Below are 22,396 nucleotides of genomic sequence, written 5' to 3'. Positions count from 1 at the left end.
GACGTCAAATTACACGGTCCCCGCCCCAGAGTGGTTGCAGCCTCTAGTCTGGTGGTACTTTGGGGTGTGGCGGTTGTGCTCTGGACCTACTGGGCTAGTTTTCAGTTATAAGCGCTAGCATCAAATTAATTTCATAACGGCGTACGGAACGGTATTGAGTGACACACAGGCCTATAGAAAGTATTTTCCTGAACAAAGCTGTCGAACATAGAGCACCTCTTAAATATGCAACAAAAAACAAAACAAAAAATAATAATAAAGGCACCTTATAGGCCGGGGCTAGGATATAGTGGGCTGTCATGTAAATCGAGTTTTCACGAAATTGTTTTACTGGCATTTTCATCAAAATATTTTAATGACTGCTTTAGAACCGATCATTAATTATCACAAAACATATGACAGTCCGTGAGCAAAACACCTTTGGACAAGTATGAGAACATTTTTATTACTTCTCACCGAAACCAGAACAGCCTACCAATTCTTCTGTATAATGTTGGATTTCGGCGTGGACATGAAATCGGCTATCACAGTCATCATGCGCTGTTGCGGACACCGTTTTCATTTGGTTGGCCGTTTGTTTTACAAAACGCTAATACGACTTTCTTATCGTTTTCGCCACCATCTCTGATAGTCTCCACCCCCGCGAGTGAATCCATCGCGTGTCTGCGGTCTGCATGCAGAGCCAGACGACTAACCCGATGAGCAGCCCACATCCTTTTCGCACTGCAGAAGTTCCCATCTTACACTGATTATTCTTCCTCAATTGTCTACTGGCTTCAGACCCAGTTTTCTTTTATTTCAATTCAACAGAACAACAAAGCTGTGCTGCTGCTGGGCGGCTTAAAGACGAAATAGAAATGTAAGCACAAAATCACAGTAGCAGAAATGCATGTAACAATATCCTAACAGCACAGAGCCAATTCATATTCTTGTCAGAACTAGGTCCGGTAGATATGTTAAATGTTTTTCTATGAGAACTATTTGAATTGTGTTGAAATCTAATGCTGAAAGAGGTGTTTTTTATTTGAGATAAGTTCATATGTTGCCCCCAATACATTTATGAATACATTTAGGCTAATGTATTTTTTAAATACTAAAAATATACATTTTTAATTTGTTCAATATAATTTGTTCTACAGATTATTTAAGTTCAGCAACTTCCCTCAACTCCGATTTAACTTTTTCCTGCTTGAGGAAAAAATGACAACTAGCCTAAGTCAAATAAGTCATCAGCTAATACCTTCCATTAATAGCCTATTCCAAGTGAATAACACGATTCTAAATAGGCTACATATATCAGTTTAAGTTTAACCGTTTAGATTTCAATTGTTTCATTGGAGGGAAAACAGTTTTAGATGCACCATTATAAAACCTTTTCATCGTGATCGAATTTCAATCACTTCTCTTTTTCTCGAAATCTTTCACGAACGTTATCATCTTTGCATGCCTGCTAAAACGTAGTGAACAACAATAGCTACCATATTTCAACGATTCTCTCCTGAGTCTATGTTACTACGACTACAGATCCGACAAGTAGCCACATGGTCCTACAGACGTCGATATAAAGAGTGACGTTCGTTCGTTTTGTTCTAACATGTTTATTTAGTGAAAGCGATTGGGGCAAAATCACATTGCCAAAAAAATGATAGGGACACGTCAGTACTAGTTATATAGGAATTTACGCCCATGGTGACAGAGCATTTGAAATGGATATGGGCCATTGGATAGGCTAATTTAGGCCACTCTATTTTATAAACAGCTGTATCAAGTTTTTAAAGCATGACAAGTATTGTCTGGCCCAATCGGGTAATCATCGTTTTATTGACACCAAGATAAAATTAAGTTTTGTTTAGTTTTGCTTTTGTTTTCTGTGACAGCACAGAGACATACGGTCGAGGCGCTCTGTAGCGGTCCGTCTGTGGGAGGTAGCGGCGACACAGTGTGGAGGTACAGTACTATGCCCGTTGGGACGCTGTCGTGTTCTGTCTATATAAGGAGTGTGATCTTGTTTCTGGCGTGCGATTCATATCCGCTTTACAGCAGAGCGGGGTATCTGAGATGATCCGATGCTTGATTAACTAACGAAAGAGAGCGAGAGGGAGTGAAAGAGCGAGGGAGAGAGAGATGGAGGAAAGGAGAGTTGGAGGGAAGCAGTGAAGAGAGATGTGGGGTGAGAGTGAGAGATTAAGGGAGAGAGAAAGAGCGTGAGTGGGCAAGGATGTGAATCAGAACATCGAAATGATATATTTTCATGCAACACGAATTGAAAATTATTATTATTATTATTTTGAAAATGTATTTTCAAGACACACATCAATTTTGGCACAATAATTCCTTAAGGGGGCGCTATATAAAGGACCCAGACTTTGACAAGACATAACTTTTGAAGTGTTTGTTCCCAGAGAAACAAATCGAAAAGATGCATCAGAGAGAGAGAGAGAGAGAGAGCGAGAGAGAGAGATGGTAGAGTAAAAGAGAGAGGGGAGCGAAAGCAAGAATAGTTTTTCGGAGAGAAACAAATCCAAAGCTGCCATATGCATTTACAATGTTTTGAAAAATACTGAAAAACCTGCTTATGAACCGTAGTCCCAATCAACATTAAGCTATGCCATAGATGCCAACCAACCAAGTTATGACCTGTTATAAACCCCCACCAGTGGCATCTCAGCAAACTGCATTTTCAGCCATTTTTCAGTATAAAAAGTATTCCAAGTCTTCTCATGAAATGTAGGCAATATTGAAGTGAAACATGGTGTGAATCATGTACTAGTCTTCATCTAATTTTCAAGGGAGATATTTTTTTTAAAAACAGGGCCAAGACAGAGAGGTACATTTGTTACCGTTGTTTTCATAGTGTACAAATGAACCTCTTTTTCACCTTTCTTTAACTTAAAGCATGACACTTACGGGCATGAACTGAACAATGTTCGATGCCCTTCCACAAGCTGAACATAAATGACTCTTGGACATCTTTAATTGAATTAACTAAGACTGAGTTTACCTGCAACTCAGGTCTGTGCCTGCTGAGTGTCGATTCCAATCTAATTTTAACTCCAAAGTAAAAAAAAAGGCTGATTTTTGCAGGTTTCACATCTGCTTAAAAAAAAAAAACACTTCTGCAGCTGTAGATTACACCAGATATGTGGAAGTGTAAATACTGGACCTGCACTCTTCAAATAATTGTGAACCTGGAACACACAGTGGAACATACAGTGAAGCTTAATAAAGCAAGACCCTCCACTGTGCAGGCATGGATAGAGCTGTGTTCTGACATCTCAGATTTTATTTAAAAATAGCTTATTTTAATTTTTTCGATATGCTGCATAGGTTATTTTGTCCTAACCCTAAGTATATAAGGTGTATCTCAATGTGTGCTGGCCTATTGTCAGGACATAGCCTCCTTAATGAAATATTTTCAACTAGGTAATGCACAAGTTTGCAGTTATTCTCACAGGACATTTGGAAATGCTATGAAAACAATAGTGATTATGTAAATATTTCCATTGCGAAACCCTCTTGCAAATGATATCTTTAACCTTCTTTAATATTCTGGCCCCTGACGTGGCCAGGAAATCTGATGCACGCGCTGGTATGCATTTTGAATGCAATGTACGCTTTCCTGATTGCCTGGTATATTTCGCTTATATCTTCATTTATTTGGCTTTAATGATGGCCTGTTTCTCATTTTATTTCTAAAATTTTGTCTCTGCCTTGTTTTAATTACCTCATTTTCTTACTGTATTTATTGTGGAATCTTGTATACTGTTTATTGGTTTCATTTTGCTTTATTCATTATCCTCAAATCTGAAGCATTTTGCATTGCATTTTATGCATGAAACAAATGAACAAATATTTTATGATATAAACAAATTTATAAGTAAGTTAATTATATTTTCAGCATTGCAAACAGCACATAAAAATGTACCGGTGCGAGAAAGCGGAGCTCAGTACAGTGCCTGTATCACTGCTAGGGCTCTGCTTTGCTCTGAATTGGCAATGTGCACTACTATTAATTGCTGGAGGTCAATAATTCCCTCACAACTAAATCAGTGGTACTCATAAAGATAATCCTATAAGTGCCTTAAAGAATCTTGTCGGTCTCTGAAAACCAGTTCCCTTCCATACAATCTTCTTGTAACGATGGCTTGTTCATCAACAAGGACTTGGCGTTCGTTTCTGCTGTTGAAGGTGTCTGTGGTTTCACCAGCTAACTTAACCCTCCTGTTATGTTGCGGGTCAAATTTACCCTTTTTAAAGTTTGAAAATCTAGGAAAAATTCTTAAAATTATTTTTTCAGTATGAAACTTCTTCTACTGGCCTTAATTAGTGTAATCAACATTTTAAATGAAAATAGTTCATTTCATGTATTTGCAAACCCCCCCTGTATGGGGATTGACCCGGAACATTTTTGCTGTACCTAAAAAATGAACAGAACAGGAGGGTTAAGCATAGGCCTGCAGTTTCTAATTCATGTGACACCCCATGCTTTTAAATATGCGTATAAATAAACCAACGGTCGCGCTACACCACACCCCTCATGCAGTTTTTCTTACTTCGCCCTGACCAGCGGTGCCTGGCCAGCCTGTGAAGTTGGCGGTTTGAGAAGGAACGGCAGGCGCTAGCTTTAGAGAGATGAAGTTGTGGGCGTGAGGGGTGAGCTTGCGCAGGGAGCACAGTTCCGCATTTACAGACATTTTTACTCGATGATGATGCGACACCAAGTTGAAGTTCCGTGAAACTGGAATATTGTTGATTTGAGTTATTCAGTTATGAAAAGATCAAGGCTTACCGAGCAACCATTAGGAACATCATTAAGAAAGAGAGTCATGAGTTTATGATTCAAGAATTCTCACTGGAAGTATCATTAGCATTATGGTTTATAAACTAGAATTAGTTTGAACAGCCGCTGAAACTAACGCAAACCAAAAACGGTTTATTCACAATGTCTGGCTAGCTACATCAAATATCTGCACAGGGTTTCCTCCAGAAAAGTTGTTAGGCCCGTTGGCAAGTATCTTGACGGGGGCCGGCGGCCCGGTGGCCAAGTGTCTTTTTTGATGGGGGCCCGGCGCGGGCCAGCGACAAACTGATGGCTGCATTAAGGTAGGGCCCTATAGTTTCTGTGATAACAGAATCACCAACGAAATCGTGGAATTGAGAATTTAAAAAAGCTATAACACAGATTCCATAGGGCCCTATATTAAGTCAGTGCTAACAGCTGACTGGAGATTTGAAAATATAACTACGTAATGTGAATGTTGTAATAAATAAGTCATTTATTCAACACACATTTCAAAAAATCAACAACTATTTACAGCATAGCATAGTCTTACAAAGAATCTGACAACAATGTACAGACTTGGAATTCTGTGTTTTCAACAACAACAAAAGAAATTAAATTAAATTCAAATAAATAATATTAAAGTTTTTGCACTCTACAAAAAACTTGAAACAGGTCCTGATTGGCTACTGATTCCTACAGCCTTGGAATGCTGGGTACATTTCAACAACAACAAAAGAAATTAAATAATATCAAAGTTTTTGCCCTCTACAAAAAACTTGTATTCAAGTCCTGATTGGCTACTGAGTCTTACAACAAGCCTTGGAATGCTGGGCACATTTAAATAGGCATGGGAATCGCGAACCGGTTCCAAGTTGTCCTATTCATTGGAATCGTATGGCTCCGAGCTTATCGATTCCGCTTATCGAAGCCAGCATGTTTTTACTACATCTGCGCATTGCAAAACAATGACGTAACACCTTGGGGGAGACACGCACGCAGGCAGCTTCTCTCAGATGTCTGTTTTGGACGGCAGCTGTCACAACAAATTTGATCCGGGCTGCCAGCCTTGATACATTCTGTTGCGATAAAGATTCTAAGGCAACTCGGCAATTTCTCTGGATTAACGGGTTATTTTCTAGCCTGAAATGCGATCGTATTACTAAATGGCTACACATGTCATGTAACATGCAAGTAGTTGGCTATCTCCCTGGATATGAAGTAAATGTTTTTACCATTAAATAATAATAATAATAATAATAATAATAATAATAATAATAATAATAATAATAGTAATAAATGCGATTTTATCAATGGAAATAGCTACACAAAAAGGCAAAATAAATGTCGTGTTTGCGATTGCCGTCGTAGATGTCAGAAGGAAATGTCACGGACAAAAAAAAGTTTGCTCTCTTTTCAGTGGTTTGGGCTGGAAACCAGCTGTAAGAGCGGGATATGCACAACACCGCCTACTGATTGGCTACTGAATCTTCCAACAATGTAAAGCCTGGGAACGGCTAGAATAAAGCATTTGTGTAACTTTGAGGGAAACTGCAACTATGTGAATGATTAGAGGTTAAGCAATGCCATTAAAAGGAAAATAGGTGAGTAAATGCATGCCCTGCCATTTCCGTGAACCTTTAACGGCGTGGGGAAAGCATGTAAATACGGGGCTGAGAAACCGCGCGGCTTGCGACTGTAGCTCGATGCGCTGAAAGTTGATCGGGCGAGGTCAGTGGCTCCGGCAAGATCCAGTGTCGCTGGCGGCGTCCGCTCTTGCGAGGGCCGGGCCGCGCGTCACTGGCTGCGCGTGCCCGTCAGCGTGCCTGAAACCGGAGTCGCGGTTTGCTGTCGCTGCTCCTGTGGGCACCGCGCTGCGCGAAGGAACAGAGCAACAGGCCGTTAGCGAGACACACAGAGGGAGGGAATCAGTGTCGAGAGAAAGAGAGCGGTTGAGTGAGCGCTGGGTGTGTCAGAACAGGTTTGTAAACTAGCGGTTTGGCTTCAGTACAGTTTACTGATCAATGGGTAGCATGTAGCGGCCCTGAATGCTATCTTTTGACAGTTTACTGTTTAGTTTACTCTTATAACTTGTATCCTTCTACCTTGTTAGATTACATACATTTCAGGCATTTAGCAGATGCCCATGACCAGAGTGACTTACATGTACATTGCATCCATTTCTACACCTGGATATATACTGAAGCAATGCAGGTTAAGTACTTTGCTCAAGCAATGCAGGTTAAGTACCTTGCTCAAGGGTACAACAGCAGTGCCCTACCCAGGAATCGAACTTGTGACCTTTAGGTTACAAGGCCAGTTCCCTAACCATCATACTACACTGCTGCCTCTAGCTCTTTCATTACACTTGTATCTCTATTCAGCACTTATATTGCACTCAGTGGGCTCCTGACAGTAACTTTGTGCACCTTGCAAATACGTGCTGGATGTATGAGAGAACTTATGATCCTGCTCCTCCTCCAATGAACAAATTCATTGTGCAGTATTCAAATAAGCCTAGGAAAACTGGGACATCCACCAGCGGTGATTGTGTGCTACAACACAGATCAACTGAATTTGGATAACAAATACAGCAAATGTAGCAAGAGATACTTGGAACGCAACACCCACCAGTATAAGGAACTGTGTCAGGTTTAGAAGTATTAAATGACAAATATTTTATAGTTATACGCACACCGTCTTTCACTGTCACCTGCCCAAAGACAGTAAAATTTAGCTTGATGGCTAACTCTGGGACAACCAAGAGGCTGCCCACTGTCCCTGTCAAATAAATAATAAAGAAATAAATTACAACCCTAATTTCTCGTACCCGATTCTACTAATTTGGGCTAGCAGCTCAGCGAGATCTCTAGCTGTTAAATGGGGTGTGCGCTTTATTAGGGTTGGAGTAAAAACCTACGGAATGGTAGATCTCCAGGAACAGGGTTGGGCAGAAACTGCTCTAGCTGTGCTTTGTTAGGATTGATGTGAAAACCTACAGGTCGGTAGATCTCTGTCCTGTACAGAAAAAATTTAGCACGCCTGCTTATGGATTTTTGTGACCCCATGACCTTTCCTCTAGTGTTGCCAGCAGGCCAGACATATCTCAAAAAGTAACGACTTGATTATCGAGACATTTGCTTCGCACATTCATGCGAGGGTAGATTGTTGTACCTTGGCAGAGGCCTGCACTCTATAGAGTGCATTCTTTCTAGTTTCACGTTTAATGTTCACACTCAAAAATCATCCGTCATACCCGGGATGCTATTGGTTCTCTGCTCAAGACTGCTGTTTTTGTGATTGCCAGGGGATTGTTGATTATTTCACACTGTATTCTGCCAGTAGCCGACCGATCTATATCTGTTATACTGTATGTTATGTTTTATGCCTCTATGGGTTCCCTGCGAGAGGAAGGTTCTGTTTCACCCAGTTGCTCAAATACTTTTATTGCCGGAGGCCTCGAGTATTAGACAGACTTATGTTTCCGCATCAAGTTTGTGTGAGAGGGCAAAGCCTGCTTAAGATAAACAAACTAAAAGCCCGTTTATAAAAATGGCTGTTTAAAAGCAAGGGTGTGCCTGTCTGGTTCCTCACTTCAAATAACTTCAAAGTAGCTTGAATGGTGACTTTGTCGGTGCGAATTAATGTAAATAGCATGCGTTGGCTATTATGTGCACGATAGGCAAACATTGAGGGCATGTTTTAGGGTGAGTTTCAGCCCTAAAGCAGTTGTGAACAATTGACTTTCTGAGGTAATGTTTGCTCTAAATGTTTACAGCAAGCTGAGTAAGCTCTGTGGGCACGAGGCTACAGCACCACTGGATGCACTCATGCTAATTCCAGTCAGCCAGTCAAGTATAGAAGTAGCCATCACAGTGCCCACTGCCACGTATACACTTATATCAGATTAGATATGGTATAACAACATGTTTCTGTCCCAATAGTTACGTTACTCCATTGATAACCGAATAGCTAATTCATACAAAAAGAGTAAAAGAGTGAATCATAGATATACAGACTTAACGAGACAGGTAGGCACGCCTTCAGCTAACCTAAGCTTCTGAAGTCCGGGAAGTAAGCCTAGGATTTTAGTGGGGATGGGGGGGGGGGGTATCGCTTGGTAAAATTTGTTCCAAGTGCAGCGAACAACCACATAGCTTAGCTTGGACCGTGTGGGTTCATCTGATTAACACTAACACAAACAAGAACAGCAACAACACAGCCTATGCAAAAAATACAAGCAGTAGTTAAGACACAAGTGCATTAACTAAGTCAACGAAGAAACAGCTACCTAGTTACAACCCTAAGCTTACAGTCAATTTAGATATTACAGGGAGGTACAGAGGGATGGGGAGAGGTGCAGCCTGCAGAGGTGAGTCTTCAGTTGTCGCTTGAAGGTGGTCAGGGTCTCAGCTGTTCTGACCTCCACGGGAAGGTAATTCCACCATCGTGGGGCCAGAGCAGACAGGAGACTTGATCGGGAAGCGCAAGTGGAAAGAGGGGGAGGTGCCAGGCGTCCTGAGGTAGCAGAACGGAGGGGTCTGGCTGGCATGTAGGGTTTGAAGATCTTGTGGAGGTATGCTGATGCTGATCCCTTGACTGCCTAGTATGCTAGGACCAATGTTTTAAATTTGATGCGAGCCATAACAGGCAACCAGTGGAGGGTAGTGAGCAGGGGAGTGACGTGGGAGTGTCTGGGGAGGTTGAAGACCAGACGAGCTGCAGCATTCTGAATGAGTTGCAGGGGTCTGATGGCAGATGCCGGTAGTCCAGCCAGAAGAGAGTTGCAGTAGTCCAGGCGGGATAGTACCATTGCTTGGACCAGGAGCTGGGTTGAGTAGGTGGTGAGAACGGGGCGGATTCTCCGGATGTTGTACAGGAAAAATCTGGACGCTACGATGTTCTTGGAGAGGGACAACCTGTTGTCCATCACCACTCCGAAATTCACATTGAATTCATGGGCAGCTAACTCTTTTGCACATGTAGTAGAGGCTGTTTCCTGTTACTTCCTAGGCTTCACCGCCTGGCCCCTCCTACCATCTCCAGTTCCTATGTACACTCTATGGCCTGGCCCCTCCTACCCTCTCCAGTTCCTATGTACACTCTATGGCCTGGCCCCTCCTACCATCTCCAGTTCCTATGTACGTTCTATGGCCTGGCCCCTCCTACCCTCTCCAGGAAAAGATTGGTTAAGTCCAAGTTGTGTTTTTTTGTCATTCTTCTCATTACAGACGTGTATGAAAAATAACCGATACAGAACACAGTTCAATTTAAGAACAGCCATAAACAGAAATAAATGCAGGAATTAAAAATGTTTTTTTTTTAAAGAATAAATGCTAAGTATGCATTTTTCCGGCTGTGATCATGAACACATTGCATGGGAAACTCCCGAAAAGAGCAATCCACCCTCTGCTGAGCTGCCAGTTACGCTATAGGCCTGGTCTGAGCGGGCATAATAATGATAATATAATACATGTGCTGAGGAGGCAAATCTCAGACCAGACGGACAGGAAAATTGCAAGGATCTGCACCAAAGTTGCAAACCCCTGCTCGATCTTGACCGACACACCGCCAGCAGTGGCTCTTCTCCCACTTTGGCGCATAGGGAGCCAGGAAATTACCAAATGCCTCAGCTGCACACAAAAAAAATACCACTTCACCAGTGCAACAGCTCGCAACACACACGAAAAAAAGGCCAGAAAATAGACCCCTTGGTGTTTTATCTGATATTCAGGTATTTAACTGATATTCCCAACTGATCTAAATTTGCATTAAGTAATTTTTTGAAGTGAGGACGTTTTTCATTTGATGTTGGTGTTCTTTCCAATGAGACAATTCATATGTTGAGTACGCTAAATATTATTGTCATTCATGACAACGCATTGTCTCGTGGGAATGACTTGACTTGGCAAGGACTACAGAATGTAAACAAGGATTAGGCGACAAAACCAGACACCAAGCCTTCACAAGTGGGGCGTAATCTCAGTTTAATGGATGACTTTTCACATTCATCTCACTGCATTAGCCATAGTACATGGACTATGTAATTGCACCGATTAGTGTTTAAGAGTGATACAACAATGAATATGAAACTGAAACATGGGTGTGAGCGACAAAATTGAATGCCTTTAAGGCATAATTGTGGTCTCAGCCGTCTATTGTGAAGATTTACCGCATTATTACGCTATTTGGGTCAATTATGTCAACGAAGACATTCATGAGTGACTTCATAAAGAAAACAAATCAAATTTTGAAGAGGATACTTTTGCGTTGATAATGGAAGCATGTGAAAAGCGCTCACACACTTGCAATCAAAGATCACCTTATTTTAAAAACATCGCTCTCACATTACCAGACCAGTTGATAAATCATCATTGAAGATGAGCGCAGAACACAACATGGTTACTCACATGTTAAAATCAGTTGATCCAATGCATAAATGTTATAATAAATACATACTTCCTTTCATATTTAACACCCTAGTTCATCAGGACTCTCAAATCTCATTTTTTAAAACTTGTTTTCAATCTTCTTAAAACTACTCATTGTTATTAATAATATAAATATTACTATTATTATTTTTTGTTGTTGTTGTTATTATTATTATTGTGCAGCAGTACTGGGGGAACTAAAGGGTATGTTGTGAGTTATTGTGTATTCAGGCATTCAGTGGCAGATGCCCTGAGGGACCTTCAGCTTAAGGTAATATGAAGCACCATTGTGTTATATACAAATATGAAAGCTGTAGAATGGGTTTTTGCGGTTGTTAACTGTGGGTTCCATTAAGTAATGTTTGAATCAATGTGGTCATTGTATCAATGATGACAGTGCATATGTATTAGGTGGCATCACTGAACCTGGGCATACAGAGTTCTTGGAACTATGTCTACCAAATAATTTTTGTGCGATCTTTGTGCATTACATTACATTACAAGCATTTAGCAGACGCACGTATCCAGAGTGACTGACACTACTTTTTTTACGTAGCATTTACACTGCATCCATTTATACAGCTGGATATACACAGAAGCAATGCAGGTTAAGTACCTCGCTCAAGTGTCCTACCTGGGAATTGAACCTTTTAGGTTACGAGACCAACTCCTTGCCCATTATACTACACTGCAAATCAGTGTGTCCTTATCTTTCCTGGGCTACATATTCTTATTTAGTCACTTTCTCCATGATGCAAGGTAAATTTTGGCCATATGGGATTAAAGTGTGTGTATATAGGTGTAGGATTCTCATACTTTGAGGGTTAATGTGCATTTATATAATAGTATAATGCTCTTGCACAAGGAGGGCTTCCTCTTGCGAATTAAGGTGGTATTATAAAAGTGTAAATGTCTTTGGTGAAAGTGCAAAGTAGGCTATTTCAGCATTGTGGTTTGTGCCTTAGGCGAGACGTGCACTACCTTCAAATCAATATCAAAACCTCTAATGCGATTAAAGCATATTTCGACTTAGTAACCAGGAAGGAATTTTTAATACTTGTCAATTGAGTCATTCCAATCTTGAACTGTGAAACTGATGGTGCAAGTCCGCCACATCCAATTTTAACCACTAGATGGCGCGGTTTAATCAAGTTTTTTTAATCTAATGGCGCAGGTTGACCACATTAAGAACTAGGACAGCATTCCCGTTGAGAATTTATTTCTTCACTAACGTTGAGTAACCACTTCCAATATATGCCACTAGATGGCAGAATTTATTTAAGTTACCTAAACTTCATTTTTAAGCTAAAGCCTTTTGAGCTTGTCATCGTTTATCTATTTGTACTCAAACAAGTGTATGTACACAACTGAAAATAAATGAAATACACATTTCTAAATTTTCTATAGATTATATATCATTCCAACTGAATTATGTTTGTGTCAACAACTGTGTAATCATGTTTTTTTAATAAGTTTATACAACCATCTCTTCACAATCTAAAATATCAGATGATTAAAAACTTTAAATCTTGGTGCTTGGTCTAACCTGTTGGTTTTATTACGTTGCTTAGCATGCATTGACACATTGAAGTTCTATCTCCAACCTATTTCTTTCTGCATTACCTAGTAAATTTGTGCAAGTCTCTATTTGTCTGGTTTTTATATTACATAGAGTCTCTTATGTAAGATGGCAGCTCATGGTCTTCTCATTATGAACCTCTCTGCGTAACATTAATTCGTGGGGCTCAACCGCAGTGTCGCTTCTCAGGCCTCACACTCTCTCCACGCCTCTATGTGAAAAAATTCCACTGCATTTTTTTGACACCTGCACTGCACTCCAGGTCAAATTTGCTTGCCGGTCTGTTCATTTGCAGTCATTTCTTTTTTTCCATGCGCGCCCTAGATTCAGGAGCTTGTCACCGATTGACCCGCACGCCCGCCCTTTTCACATCTCATTCTTTTCTCCATTTTTCTGAGTCAAAATTAACCGCCTTCCAACATTTGAACTTGCACGCCACATTAACAGCTTTTGTATACCTAAAAATGCACCTCTTTTCTCCCTAATATTCATCCATCCAATATCTATGCCCGCTTATCCTGGGCAGGGTCACAGGGGGTGCTGGAGCCTATCCCAGTGTGCATTGGGCGAGAGGCAGGAATACACCCTGGGCAGGCCAATCTATTGCAGGGTGCACACAATATTCACTTGCACACTCACACCCAATGGGCAATTTAGAGTCTCCAATTAGCCTACCTGCATGTCTTTGGACTGCAAGAGGAAACTGGTGTACCCGGAGGAAACCCACACGGACACGGGGAGAACATCCAAACCCCACACAGAAAGGCCCAGGCCGGATTCGAACCCAGGACACTACTTGCTGTGAGGTGACAGTGCTACCCACTGCACCATCGTGCCGCCCTCTCCCTAATATGGAATTCCGAATTGTACATCAGCGCTCAATCCTGGATCCTCCTATAATAGAGGATTCTGGAGAATATGCTCTCCTGCAACACCTGTGATGTCAAATGTTGCTTCTGGTTACTCCGCAGTCGGCAAACTGGGCACTTCACCTGCAGTCCTGTTACCAAACCATGGTCCTCTGGGGCCGAGACCTGCTGGTTTTTAACCCTCCCTTTACCTGGGAGTCAGGTGTGAAGACACTCTGGCCAATCACAAGCATTGATTGCTCAGTTAATTACCTGGGAGAAAACAAAACCAGCGCCAGATTTGGATTCGAGGGCCGCATTTGAGTACGCATGGTTTTCAGTTTAACGAACTGATCCGCTGGCCCCAAATCAACCAGCAGGGGTCACTAGAGAAGGATGAGATGCAGAACTCTGCTGCCTGAACACGCCTAGCCCTCCCTAACCCTAAGGCCTACACACGAGGCTGCCAGGACCTGAACCTCTCCTAACCCTGGGGCCTACACATGGGGCTGCCAGGACCTGAACCTCTCCTAACCCTGGGGCCTACACATGGGCTGGCAGGACCTGAACCTCTCCTAACCCTGGGGCCTACACATGGGCTGCCAGGACCTGAACCTCTCCTAACCCTGGGGCCTACACATGGGCTGGCAGGACCTGAACCTCTCCTAACCCTGGGGCCTACCCGCAGAGCACCTGAACCCTCCCTAACCCTGGAGCGTACCCGCAGAGCACCTGAACCCTCCCTAACCCTGGAGCGTACCCGCAGAGCACCTGAACCCTCCCCAACCCTGGAGCGTACCCGCAGAGCACCTGAACCCTCCTAACCCTGGGGCCTACACACGGGGCTGCCAGGACTTGAACCCCTCTTAACCCTGGGGGCTACCCGCAGAGCTGGCACCAGCACTGACTCACCCAGCAGCCCTCACACTTCAACTCACACTGTTGGTTTTTCTGCAAAACGAAACAGTGGAACAACATCAGACTGCGGCTACGCAACCATACAAATATTGAGTGCATTGCTAAGGAAAATCCAAGTCAGACAGAAGACTGACTAATGGATGTGTCACAGCGCTGGAATCTTGGGCTTTTTCCAAAGGGAACTCCCATTCCCCTCTCCGTTTGGAAATGAGATACAATGTGCCACATCCCACAGCATGAAATTTAGGATATAAAGCCCAATACACATGCCCCCACACAAACACACAAACATGCGCACACACAAACACACAAACATGCACGCACACAAACACACAAACATGCACGCACACAAACACACAAACATGCCTACGCACACAAACACACAAACATGCCCCCACACAAACATGTCCACGCACACAAACACACAAACATGCCCACGCACACAAACACACAAACATGCCCCCACACAAACACACAAACATGCGCACACACAAACACACAAACATGCACGCACACAAACACACAAACATGCCCACGCACACAAACATGCCCCCACACAAACATGTCCACGCACACAAACACACAAACATGCCCACGCACACAAACACACAAACATGCCCCCACACAAACACACAAACATGCCCACGCACACAAACACACAAACATGCGCACACATAAACATACAAACATGCATGCACACAAACACACAAACACGCGCACATACACAACACGCAAACATGCACACACACGCATGCCCGCGCACAAACAAGCAAACATGCGCACGCACATGAACACGCAAACCTGTGCACAGGCACAAACATGCAAACATGCCCACACACACACACACACATGCCTGCACACAAACACGCAAACATGCGCACACACAAAAACACGCAAAGATGCGCACACACAAAAACACGCAAAGATGCGCACACATAAACATACAAAAATCCACACGCACATAAACACACAAACATGTGCGCACACACAAACATGCAAACATGTGCACGCACACAAACATGTCCACACACAAACATGCAAACATTCTCACACAATATCTATATACAGGGTCTAAATAATACTTCAGCTGTCTTGGTTTGAAAATACAGAGGCCGGGAGGACTACTTTTCTATAAGCCAGGACCTGCTTCAATGTACAGTAATGTAGTCCGTACGAGCCCAGGGAGTCCTATTTGTTCCACGCATTACATCATAGGGGCTTTCTTGTGTTGTTTATGGAAAGCTAATACATTGTTTGGACCGTCTCTACGCTACAACCACAGAACCACCCTGTCTAAAAGGAACATGGGTGGACTAATCCAGTTCAGCTGTTCTCAATGGGGGGGGGGGCTGTCTCTGGAGTATTGTGTTATACTTTAAATTCAGCCTTAAGCTTTCATAAAACATGATATATGAACTTACCATCTGATGAGGAATTCCCTCCCCCCACCCCCACCATTCCCATTTGTGCATTTAAAAAGATTCAATGATTAAGACAGACAAAATGGCAAACATTGGATATATTATTTAATGTATTCATCATATATTGATACAGTTAGAAAAATAAATACTGTCTTTATATTATTTATTTGCTTAGCACATTCCCTTCTTTATGACAACAGAGCTAGCACACCTTTATCCTTCAAAATTTTAACAATGATTCAGATCCGAGAAACATTATTCCTTAATTTTACTAATAAATTACAGCAAGTGGTTTTTGCTTTTTTCTTCAGAATACAAAAAATGTTGACCTAAGTTGACTTAATCAATGGCGGTGAAATTAAAATGGCAAGTAGAGGTACATTAACTCTAATTGAAAACGAGACCCTAAAAACAAAATAGCTGTAGGTTTAATTTTAGCCCCAAGTATTTTAGTTAATTTAATTTAATTTAATTTAATGTTTATTTGATAGGGACAGATACATTTAAAAATAGCGTATTGATAAACAATAACCAATGCAATGTATCGCAGCATTTATAGCATATGCTAATTTGCGATGCTTGTCCCTAGCTGGGCTTTTCAAACACATACATACAGCACAAAATCATATAATCATAAAACACATACAATAAACTACTAGAGCATTATAAAATACATTAAAATATAGTAAAGATATCATAAAATTTTACAAAAACCTAGCAATTCATAATCACATATGATTACACGACTGGGTGCATTTTAAAAATTGCTTCAGTTTATACTTAAAATGCTCAAAGTTATGGTTGGTTTTAAAATGCACAGGTAAAGAATTCCAGATGCTAATCCCCTTAATAGAAAAGGCTGTCTGGCCAAAAGAGGTTTTTCGATATGGAACCTTACAATTCCCCATAATTGCTCCCCTAGTGGTGAGACCAGAATCCTGCAAAGATTTCACCATGTCACTAAGACATGTTGGAGCCATATCATGTAGACATTTAAAAGTAAGTTTGGCATTGGCAAACTTAACAAAATTATCAAAACTTAAAACATGCAGTTTTTTTAGGACGTGACAATGGTGAAATCTTATCGGCTTTTTGTCTAATATTTGTATTGCACGATTATAGAGCCTTTCTAATGGTTTGATAACCGAGGGGCATGCTTGCGACCTCACAAAGATTTTATAAACTGCATTTAAATCCAAAAGTGCTTACTTGTATATAATCAATACCACTGTATATAGTGACTCCTAGACCCCCATCAGTCTGGCTTCAGACCTGGCTACTCGACAGAGACCGCACTCCTCTCGGTCAGTGAGTCGCTTCACGCCGCACAAGCAGCCTCCCGTTCGTCCGTCCTGATCCTCCTAGACCTTTCTGCTGCCTTCGACACAGTCGGCCACCCCATCCTCCTGTCCTCCCTGGCAGCTATGGGGATCTGTGGCACAGCACTAGACTGGATCGAGTCCTACCTCTCCGGTCGCTCTTTCCAAGTCGCCTGGGCCGGTGCAGTATCGGCACCTCGCCACCTTGCCACAGGAGTTCCCCAGGGCTCAGTCCTTGGTTCCCTCCTGTTCTCCCTGTACACCCAATCTCTTGGTCCTGTAATCTCTGCCCATGGTTTGTCTTATCATTGTTATGCCGATGACACCCAACTCTTTCTCTCCTTCCCCCCGTCTGACACACAGGTCTCCGCTCGCATCTCCGCTTGCCTGAGGGACATCCAGAGATGGATAACCACCATCTTAAGCTGAACCCAGGTAAGACAGAGATGATCTTCATTCCTGCTCCATCCTCTAACCTCCTAGACTTTTCTATTTTCTCTAGGGGTGTCATCATCACCCACTGCCAAAAACCTGGGAGTGGTGATGGACAACAGACTGTCCCTCTCCCAGAACATCGCGGCAGTGAGTCGAACGTGCAGGTTCTTCCTGTACAACATCCAGAGAATCCATCCCTTCCTCACCACCTACGCAACCCAGCTCCTGGTTCAAGCGATGGTCGTGTCCCGCCTGGACTACTGCAACTCGCTGCTGGCTGGTCTGCCAGCATCCGCCATCAGACCCCTGCAGCTCATCCAGAATGCTGCAGCTTGTCTGGTCTACAACCTCCCCAGACATTCCCATGTCACCCCCCTGCTCACTGACCTCCACTGGCTGCCTGTTATGGCTCGCATAAAATTTAAGACTTTGGTGCTTGCATACCAGGCGGCTAAGGGGTCAGCACCAGGATATATCCAGAGGATCATCAGACCCTGCACACCAGCCAGACCTCTCCATTCTGCCAACTCTGGACGCTTGGCACCTCCCCCTCTTCGTGTCTGTACTTCCCGTTCACGTCTGTTGTCTGTCCTGGCCCCTCGCTGGTGGAATGACCTTCCCATGTCGGACAGAACAGCAGAGAATCTGACTACCTTCAAGCGCAGACTAAAGACTCATCTCTTCAGGCTGCACCTCTCCCCACCCCTCCCTAGCCTCTAGTTTAGCTCAATGTACCTAGTTAGGCTAATGCAATCTCGTTAGTTTTGTATTTGGCAGGATTGTTTTGTTTGATTCTGATGAGGCAAATGTGATTTCAGTGCTAGTTTTGTACTTGGCAGGATTGTTTTGTTTATTTGCTGAACAGGTTACCCTACAGGGTTGGAGTCCTGATCTATGTGGTCACTTCTGGCACTATGATCTTTACTTCACTCTAGTGTTTATCTGCACCTTGAACCGATGCACTTGTTGTATGTCGCTCTGGATAAGAGCGTCTGATAAATGCCTGTAATGTAATGTATGCACATAGTTATGTATTGTAATTGCTGCGTGTCATTTCATAAGGTGCAATATATTTATGGAATTCCACACAGGAAAAAATTCTCTGTATAATTGCTGAACGCAAACAAATATGTCCCAATAACAACTTCTCATAAAAGCAAAACAAGACATTTGACCATTTGCAGCAGCCCTTGGTCAAATACATACTTGTTTTGGTTTCAAATACTTTTCTACGCTTTACTGATCTTGTCTGGTGTATTGAAACCAATGAAATACAAAATTGCATACCCTGCCTTCTGGTCATATTGGCAGGCTCAATTACACCAGGCAAGATCAATAGAGCACAGAAAAGTATTTGACTCCAAAACAAGTATGTATTTGACCCAGGTCTGATTAGCAGGAATGTTTCAACTTAGTTAAACAGATGAAATGCAGATTCCTCTTGTCTAAAAATGACTGCAGCAGTGGGGGACAGGGATTCTAAGGCTCATTTCTGACCTTTGCGGACAGGCTTTGAGAGACCACAGGGCCTGGAAAGGTTTCTGACCTGGCAAGGCTGATGGCGGTATTTTGGGTCCCTGAGTTTCCAGGGGCCAGCAGGGCATCATGCAGAAGCGGCTACGCTCAGATTGGGGGGGGGGGGGCGGGGTACAGCTCGGGTCAAACGAGCCGGTGCCTTTAGAGCACCCTGAAAAACAGAGTAACGATGGCACCATTCCTGACGCTGTGGAAGAAGGTACATAACAGCAAAGCTAATGCAGTCTGCAAATCTGTTTACAAGTGGCACAAGTGGCACACACCATATGCACCCCCCCCCCCCCCCTCACCCCCAGAGAAATGTGGCAGTTCCAGGCTTGCACTGTAATTTACCACATGGAGAGAGAGACAGAAAGCACACCTCCCCACCCACACCCCCATACCAACACGAAAAGAAGTAAACAAATTGTTTCACCCTTCCCCTCAGGGGTTTTAGGCATAAATGCTAACCTAAAACAAACTAAAACAACGCAAACAGGAGGAAACGAACACAGCAGAAGCTTTTAGTCACTCTGCTTTCTAGCTGAGCAGCCCCTTAGCTTTTCAGCGCCGTTGGTTTTGTTTTGTCTTCTGTTTTGTCTTCGCTTCCTCTCGGCATGTGTGCCCGGTATTGGACCCCGTATTGTGGAGAGGAGCACACCTTTAAGCACCTGGGGTGATTAGTTCTGTGTTTCCTGACTGGTGTGCCATCAAAAAAACTTTTTAACAAAACTTAAGTGAAGAAATCCCAATCGCAAAAGGCAAAATAAATTCAGATCTCTGAATAAATGAAGCAGGCTATAGACAGCCCCAGTCAGCCTCAGCAGCCCACCTCAATCAGCTTCAGTCAGCCTCAGACAGCTTCAGTTAGCCACCGTTGTGTTCGTGTCACAAGCTTTGCTGAAACGTATCTGAGCTGGGGTGGTCCTAAGGTTGAACTCTAAACCCCCACAAACGCCTCTAAATGCACAGCTAACTGGGTAAGATCTAACTGAAGCCATTAATTTTCCCTGTCAAAGAGTTAAGCCTTCATATATCACCATCTGCACTGCCTGTGACATAAATTTGGACGCAGCCTCGGTACTGGGGGGCGGGGGAGATATAAAGGTAAATGGAGTCTTTGTTCTTCCATTCATTCAGTGATTACTGGCCCAGCTGTTTACATTCTGCGAGGTTTCTGTGTCTCTACGAGAGCAAACTGTGAATATGTGAGTGACTGAGGCCCCTAAGGACAGGGTGGGGCGTGTTTGTGCCAGATGGGGAAAACAGGGCCTTACATCAGGCTGGAAAGATGACTCACAGACCACCAAGTCTCAGAGTGCAGTCAATTTGGGTTAGGAGACCTTGGTGTGGCGTGAAAAAGTGTTGACCCAGGTGGGGTTAGGAGGCCTTGGTGCTGTGAGGAAAGGTGTCAACCCAGGTGAGGGTGCGGTCAGGTGGGGTTAGGAGGCCTTGGCGCTGTGTGGAAAGGTGTCAACACAGCTCCCAGTACAGTCAGGTTGGGTTAGGAGGCCTTGGTTCTGTGTGGAACCGTGTCGACCCAGGTAAGCGTGCGGTCAGGTGGGGTTAGGAGGCCTTGGTGCTGTGCGGAAACGTGTCCACCCAGGTGAGGGTGCGGGCTTTGGCCTCCTCCCAGCTGTAGAGGGGCTGGTAGTCGAAGTGGCGCTCGGCCTTGTCGGAGCGCACGGTGAAGGAGGTGGAGGCCACGGCCAGCGTGTAGCGGTTGAGCAGCGGCGTGTAGCTGCACAGGGGCTTCAGGAGCCAGTGCAGCAGGTCGTTCAGGCCGGCCGCTCCCGACAGCACCCACCGGGGCACTCGCACCTCCCGGAAGTTGAACTGCGACAGGAACTCCAAGTTGAAGTCCTCGTAGCTCTTGTAGGGAGATTCGTCGTAGCAGAAGTACACTTCCCCTCCCAGCTTGTTGGGGCGCTCTCTCAGGGCGCGAGCTGCTAGCAGGTGCATCCAGGCTACATTACCTGGAGGGAGGATGATGAAATTTCAGGACTAATGGTTGACCAAACCTGGACCAAAATGTCATGCCGTCTGTAAATCCCTGCAGGCATGACTGTATCTTCAAATATGTACATATATATATATATATATATATATATATATATACACACACACACACACACACACACAACGACTTGGCCAAATACTTGATTCTGATCCAAGGGTATGCATTCATTTTGAATAACAGGAAACCTCGCCTTGGAACTATTTTTTCCAGATAGAATCATTGTTTTCATAAAATTACCGATGAGAGGTTTTTGCAGACAATGCGTGCAGAGGAAAAAGCAAAAACAAATTTGCCACGATTGTAGAAAGATATATAAATGCAAAAGTATTGGTGCAGTCGTGCCATTCAATGAATCAAGTCCCCTAATTTAAAGGCCAATTTAACGGTCAATATTTTGCTACATACATCTTACATATGATGACTGCATTGGATCTGCTACTCATGGACATCACCAGGTTTGTGATGTCATCGTTTGAGGTGCTCTGCCAAGCTTTAACCACTGCCTCTTCCAGTTGCTGTGCGTTTGTTGGAGTTTCTGACATCAGTTTTTATTTATTTATATTTATTTTTATTTTTTTGAGCAAGTGAAAAGCTTGTCCAATTGAGTTTAAATCTGGTGACTGACTAGGCCACAGCAAACACTTTCACCTTTTCTTCCTGATAAGCTGCTTGGTTACGCTCCTTGGTTAAGTATGTTTTAGGTCGTTGTTTTTATTAACTTCAGTCCAATGGGTTTTGTGGTATTTCTTTGAATATCGGTGGACAAATATGTTTCTGTTCAAATCAGCCATCATTCTGTTGCCGCCATCACTGGTTACACCATCAATGAAGACCACTGAGCTGGTTCCAGACGCAGCCATACAGGCCCAAACCCATCACACTGCCTCCACCATGCCTGAGAGATGAAGTAGTACGCCGAGGGCTCAGAGCAGTCCCTCTCTTTCTCCACACTTTCACCTTTCCATCACTCTGGTAACGGTTTACCTTTGCCTCACCCAGGGGTTAAATTGGGATTTGGGAGGTGGGTGGACCCTGAGATCCGGTGGGAAGTGGGTGAAAAAAGGTACAAACCAATAAATGTTTCAGCTCAAAATAGTTGTATCTTCAATGTATTGTGCACATAATTGTAA

The 22,396-nt window shown here is 43.3% G+C and overlaps 1 protein-coding gene across 3 annotated transcripts in view; it reads right to left on the bottom strand.

Moving 5' to 3' along the window:
* Positions 1–5,258: 5,258 nt before the first annotated feature.
* The window catches only part of LOC135242865 (3 beta-hydroxysteroid dehydrogenase type 7-like), a 31,858-nt gene continuing 14,720 nt past the window's right edge, over positions 5,259–22,396 (bottom strand). For 2 of the 3 annotated variants that reach the window (XM_064314131.1, XM_064314132.1), the window contains exon 6: positions 16,066–21,222. In XM_064314131.1, the coding sequence (XP_064170201.1) occupies positions 20,813–21,222 (410 nt within the window). In that variant the 3' untranslated portion in view covers positions 16,066–20,812. Of the gene's footprint in view, positions 6,655–16,065; positions 21,223–22,396 lie in introns of those variants that run through there. The other variant, XR_010326492.1, reaches the window with a different exon arrangement.

The sequence above is a fragment of the Anguilla rostrata genome, chromosome 17 (genome assembly GCF_018555375.3).
Source record: "Anguilla rostrata isolate EN2019 chromosome 17, ASM1855537v3, whole genome shotgun sequence".
NCBI classification, from domain to species: domain Eukaryota; kingdom Metazoa; phylum Chordata; class Actinopteri; order Anguilliformes; family Anguillidae; genus Anguilla; species Anguilla rostrata.
This window is presented reverse-complemented; position numbering and strand designations above follow the sequence as displayed.